Here is a 5,875-nt window from a genome sequence, read left to right as displayed (position 1 = left end):
GAACTCTTCAAGAAACTTTATCTGGAACTGGATTGTTCAAGGCTGTCCCCAAAAGTGCACAGCCTCAAGAATAAACTACTAGAGGGACCCTTGCAGGACAACATGGGAATAGTTGCCATCAGAACTGATTGTTATCCAGCTTCAAATTTTGACTTCAGCGCTCAAGTTTCAAAGTGTGTATGCCTTCCTGAGAAGGAAATTGTTCAGTTTATCCCAGAGATCTCATGTAATTTATTATATATTTTATTTTGTAGATTTGTCATAATTCAGTTGATCACAGATGTCTCATGGAAGAAAACATTTTATTACATTTTTTTGATGAGTCATACTCATTTGAGGCTAAGTACCTTTATGTTTTCAAATCATTTTGCATATGCACAGGCAGCTGATATGGTATTTCATGATCTGACAAATTACACTATGTACACACACAACCTCTCTTTGTCAGGCAAGCAGCCAGGACCCAAGAGCAGAAGCGGAGACAGGTGGTAGGAGTGAACAATGCTGATTTATTCCAGCAAGCAGGCAGGCAGACAGGTACAGGATACAGAGAGGCAGATAAACTTACTATATTGGCAAAAACAGATAACAGCTATCTACACGAGACAGACTCAAATTGTAAACACTGAGTAACTGGAGTGACAGGTATATATACAGTATGTAGGGGAGTGATGAGAATCAGGTGTGTAGACTGTTGAGAAGAATGGAATCAGGTGTGCAGGTGGAGATCAGGCTGGTAGTTGGAAGTCCAGTTTGGCGCCCTCTGGTGGATGGAACTGGAGTTGTGACACTCTTTCTCTCACTCTCCCCTCACTCTCACTCTTTTTTCTCTCTTTCTAACAGTGCACTTATTTGAAGTAATGTTTGTTAAAATGTTCACTAATTTACTTGTATTATGCTATTTTGCACTTTTAATAATTGCAACTAGTTGGGAAAACTTATTGTAGTCCTGAGTTCCAGAAATAAATGTATTGACAAGGTTACCTGGTGTTCTTATTATGCATGATGAGGTATTAATACTACTTTAGTTAATTGTGACAAAAAAAATGATATACTATATAAAATATATTATTGAGTAGATTAGAAATAATAACATTGTTGAACAAAGTGACACGTAATATTATTGAATAGACATTTTAGGTTATATCAACTCAAATTTAAGCATATTATTGCTAAATCCAATACATTTTGACAGCTGTTTTCATTACCCTTGACTTACTTTTATTGTGTAAATTTTACTTAACTTATTCAATAATTTTTAATCAATGTTGTCGGACTTTAAATCTATTCAATAATATTACGTGTCACTTTGTTGCCACAATTTTATTAAGTTACCATTGATCGCATTTTTTACGGTGTACAGAATGCTGAGGTTATGTCCGCATTTCCAGGCACTGGGTACCTCACAGTCTTTAGAAAGGCTTTTTCTCTCATCACAGAACGCATTTTTCAACAGTGCTTATAATGTCTGAATAGGTTGCCCTGTTGAAATGAAATTATACAAATGGTACATAATTATTCAGTATTTGTCAGTATTTAGCTTTGACTTCAGACTTGATGTATTTAGTATATGTTATATGTATATATGTAGGTATGTTTAATAAAGAATAATAAGTAATAAATACAACAACACCAGAATTTAAAAAATTATGCCATTTATTGATGCTAAAATGTACATTTAGCACATGTCCATGATGCGCCTCATGCTCATGAACCTGCTGCCGCTCCAGCCCATCTCCCTGAAGTTCCTGTACTCTCCAGGCCTGAAGTACATCATCCTGCCTCTGTAGTGGGGCTGCTCGTACATCAGCCAGTGGCCGTCCATCACGTTGCAGGACATGCAGTCGTTCATACGGTAACGATCCATGATGTTGTCACAGTCGTCCATCAGCTCATGCATCTGACCACCGAAGTTCTCCCTCTCGTAGATCCTCATCCTGAACTGGCCTCTGTGCTGTTGTAAAGAAATAAGAACATAAAATAATTACAATTCAAGAAAAAAAAAAAAAATTGTATGCAGAGTTAATAAAGTTAACATTATTCAAAGTGTTTTTTTGAGGTATGCTTTAAACCTACCATGGGGATCATACGGCAAGACCTGATGCCACCGCTCCATCCCCACATGCTCATGTAGTCGGCGTACTCTCCCCTCCTCATGAAGTACTGGTTTCCCATGTAGTTGGTGCGGTCGTACACCATGAAGCAGCCGCTCTCCACCCTGCAGGAGTGGCACCTGCTCAGGTAGGAGGACATGTCAGCGCAGTCGCTCATGCACTCATAGTGACGGCCCTGGAAGTTCCTGTCCTCGTAGAAGATGACCTGAAAATCAACATCAGTGGGTGTTTATCATGACAGCAGTCAGTTCCATCACATATCTATTAATACTGTGTCAATCAATGTCAGTTAACTTTAATGTGTAATATCTATATGTGTAATATAATGCAATATTATATATATATATTTTTTTTTTACCTTGCCCATGTTGATGGTGGTGGTGGTTTCTCAGATCTGAGAGAGCTGTTTGTGAACTGATGTCCTGCCTGTTTTAACCCCTTACTTTTATACCTGACCAGACCCAAAAACTGTGTGCCCCTCTATTGTTAAAACTCCTGACCCAGCAACATAGAAGCGTATGGAGTGTTGAGTTGCTTACTCATATTCCAACAGGGTCACATCCTTTGAATAGAATTGTCCTTTGGCAAGAATAGACTTTACATAATGGATATTCATCTCTGGTTTAGCAGTTTTTGAGGTTAGCTGTAATTTTCAATGTATATAAAATGGTTTCTTGTAACTGTTTAAATTAAATGCTGCCTGAAGCTGCACAATACTTCTATTCAGTTTATTACTGGGCTAGCTGAAATCCACAGGCAGCACATTATGATTACTTAAATTGTAGCCTGATATATGGATCTAACTTACTTGTTGAATTAAATTATGTTTTATTCAAAAAGGAGTGGGAGCCTTTCGGATATTTTCTAAATTTGACTCTAGAAACTCGGATTTAATTACATTACTATGTATGCTGAAGGTGTCTAGAACTGCCATTGTACTGTAGGCTATTAACAACCTTGTCAACACGTACACAAGACACTTAATTCAAATACAAAGTACTGTGTGGAGTAATCGAGTTAAAGCCACAGGTACTCATGATTACACCAATTTCAATGTATGAGCTATAAAATTACGTTTACCTCTAAATAGCGATATCCAAAAATGTGTGATTTCACAAGCAAATTGTGCACTACTCAGTACTGGAAAACAACAAAATCACTAGGGGTCAACAATGATAACATTGTACCACTAGGAGTAACAAAATATTCAGTGGCTAAAGGGGTTCATTCATTTTTAACAGGATCACTTTTTAGACTTGCTCATTCTTCCCCTGCCCTGCTTTTCTGAGGGGAGAGGGGGGGGGGGGGGGGGGGGGGGGTAGGTACAGGGATCTGAAGTGGAGGGCTTCCTTTCATGACGTTGCTTCTCTAGACACCACTACACTAGAGACTCCATTTTACACTATGAGACTTCCAAGAAGGTTCATGTTGCTTTCATTTTCACGATTAAATGCATCGAAGTCAAAGGAATTTCATAAGTGTATCTGTCTATAAGACATTTCACTCTCCCAGAAATGTTATTCATTAGACTTAACTTTCTCTTTTAACAACGACAGGTTAGTAGCATGCTTGCTCTGGCTGCTCTTAGTATGTTGATATGTTGGCTTGTTAGCTTTTGGTTGTTTGTAGCATGCTAGTTGATATATTGTAGTAGCATAGTTGCTCTGGCTAAAAGAAAGGATATCAGCTGAGGTCTAAAATACATTTTTATTTATTTATTTTAATAGGGACATATACAGTGTGCATACAGCATTGTAGAACAATTTCCCAATGTAATGCATCACATTTATAGCTACTTTTAATTTCTATTTTTAATTTCCAATGATCGTCCCTAGTTGGGCTTAGTTGGTCACGTACAATATAAAACACAACAAAAGAGTACAGTAGAATACATAACAAAAAGAATCAAATTAACCAGACAACAGATTCATACAGTATAAAACATGACAAGAAAAATCGGATTAATCAGGAATAATGGTGTTTCTAAATCACCAAAAGCCTGAAGGGCATGACAACTGAAATCAGGCAACATGTCATCCACAAAAAGGTTTTCGTAAGCTTTTGAGTACAATCTGTTCATGTGCACATTGCTTGGTAAAGCCACAAAAATAGCATGGAACTCAGCTGTACTTTGGGCCATGCACTTTTGACATGGTCTGAGCAGCAAACACAAGCAAATCCTTGACACCAAAATTGCTCTGCACTACTTGATCGTTACTGACCCACCCCCTGCTGCGCCTCTCCTCCCACTTAGGCACAGTGAAGTTCACGACGAGTCACCAAAAATACCAACCGGGCACAGGTGAGAAAGAAACCTGTGTGCCAATGAAAATGCTATTTTGACGGCACAATCATGTGCCATCATTGAAATCAAGCCCTAAGCCATGAATATCTATTTTATTATAACATTGCTTATGATCTATGTTATGATTAAAACAGGAGTAGAACTTATATATCATATCATAGTACAGATATGATAGGATAGATATAGATTGTTAGGGTGAGTAGTGATGCACCATTCTCAGCTGTAACCCCAGTGACCCACTGAGTACGAGTCCCACTCACACACTCAACCCTGTAACATTTAGATGAGGTGGCTGCTGAATGGTGCTGCCTGTCTGATGGTCCTGTAGATTTCTGGCAGCATAGCCTGATGTCCTCTGTTGTCGCCATCTGTGGGTTTGTACATCAGTGTTTTGACATCTGAATTGGGCTTCTGTGTGAATACTCACCTTGGATTATGGCACAAAGGATTGCAACATCAAATGCTGTGTATTGGTAAATGTATTATAGCACACTCTCCACAAATCACACTTTTAGTTGGTATTAGTGGCTACCAGTGCAGTATGTTGGTATACTAAAAAAAAAAAAAACACATACAAAAATGAACAAAAATGTAAACAAATAAAACAGAATAAACCAATTTACCAATGTGGTGTGGCTTTTTGTACGAGTATACCACCTTTATAAAAAGGCTTTTACAGAGCCTTACCAAAGTGTTCTCTAGATGTTTACATGACACAAAACTTATTCCGAATATTTTCCAATTCAGATCAAGACTGAATTGTTTGCTGATAACCTGACTTTGTGGCCACTCCAAAGTTATGACTTGAAAAGTGGAAAAAATACAAATGGAAATGTAGGATGCTAGTTTAAATCAAATCATCAAATGTTAATATGTTTTCCCTAATGCTAAGCCTAGCTCAGCTTTCAAACCCTATGAGTATAAGTTTTCAAAACCCCAGTAAGGTTTCATGGCACTCTGAGAAGCTGCATGGTGAAAGGACAGGACAACATATACAGATGTAGAGACAGCTGCCAGAAACTAGAGTGTGCATGTAAACATAAAAATAACCCTATCTGGGTTAAGTGGAAGGAATGTTGACTTTCTGTTGTATGTAATGTTCATCATTCCTACATTTTCCCTCAGACACTTCAGTCTGTCAGACTACTGAAAACCCTATCCAAATTTGAATTTATTTGAGCTACCACCAATCTACAGCAAAACAATTATATGTTGTGAAGCTACTCCCAAACACTGTCTAAGAAGCCAAATATGGAGAACAAATCTAAAGCAGTTTCCTGTTGAATAAAGTTCTTAGTGGTTAAAATTACATCCTTTGTACAATATCATAAACTGAAGTAGTATCTTGACTAATACACTTGTTAATGATTGCAGCACTAATATTTTATGCAATACCTACCACTACAGAATAAACAATTGTCTACATATTGTTTTTTGGAACATTACTTGAGCTGTT

The 5,875-nt window shown here is 37.6% G+C and overlaps 1 protein-coding gene across 2 annotated transcripts; it reads right to left on the bottom strand.

Moving 5' to 3' along the window:
• Positions 1–1,678: 1,678 nt before the first annotated feature.
• Positions 1,679–4,267, bottom strand: LOC139657296 (gamma-crystallin M3-like). 2 transcript variants are annotated; one of them, XM_071535081.1, is made up of 3 exons: positions 4,259–4,267; positions 2,077–2,319; positions 1,679–1,954 (listed from the first exon to the last, which is right to left on the bottom strand). In XM_071535081.1, exons 1-3 carry the CDS (start codon positions 4,265–4,267, stop codon positions 1,679–1,681), a joined length of 528 nt encoding a protein of 175 aa, XP_071391182.1. The 2 variants fall into 2 exon arrangements, with proteins under 2 accessions (XP_071391182.1, XP_071391183.1); XM_071535082.1 differs by lacking the exon at positions 4,259–4,267 and adding an exon at positions 2,473–2,493.
• Positions 4,268–5,875: the final 1,608 nt, after the last annotated feature.

Source organism: Centroberyx affinis, unplaced genomic scaffold (genome assembly GCF_046629955.1).
Source record: "Centroberyx affinis isolate AG114_WGS23_722 - 3 ecotype Tasmania unplaced genomic scaffold, CSIRO-AGI_Caff_v1 ptg002652l_1, whole genome shotgun sequence".
Classification (NCBI taxonomy): Eukaryota; Metazoa; Chordata; class Actinopteri; order Beryciformes; family Berycidae; genus Centroberyx; species Centroberyx affinis.
This window is presented reverse-complemented; position numbering and strand designations above follow the sequence as displayed.

Coding starts and splice junctions, on each gene's coding strand:
- LOC139657296 (XM_071535081.1), bottom strand. Junction 1,955..2,076: donor CTTGCCGTATGATCCCCATG/GTAGGTTTAAAG, acceptor TCTTTACAACAG/CACAGAGGCCAGTTCAGGAT.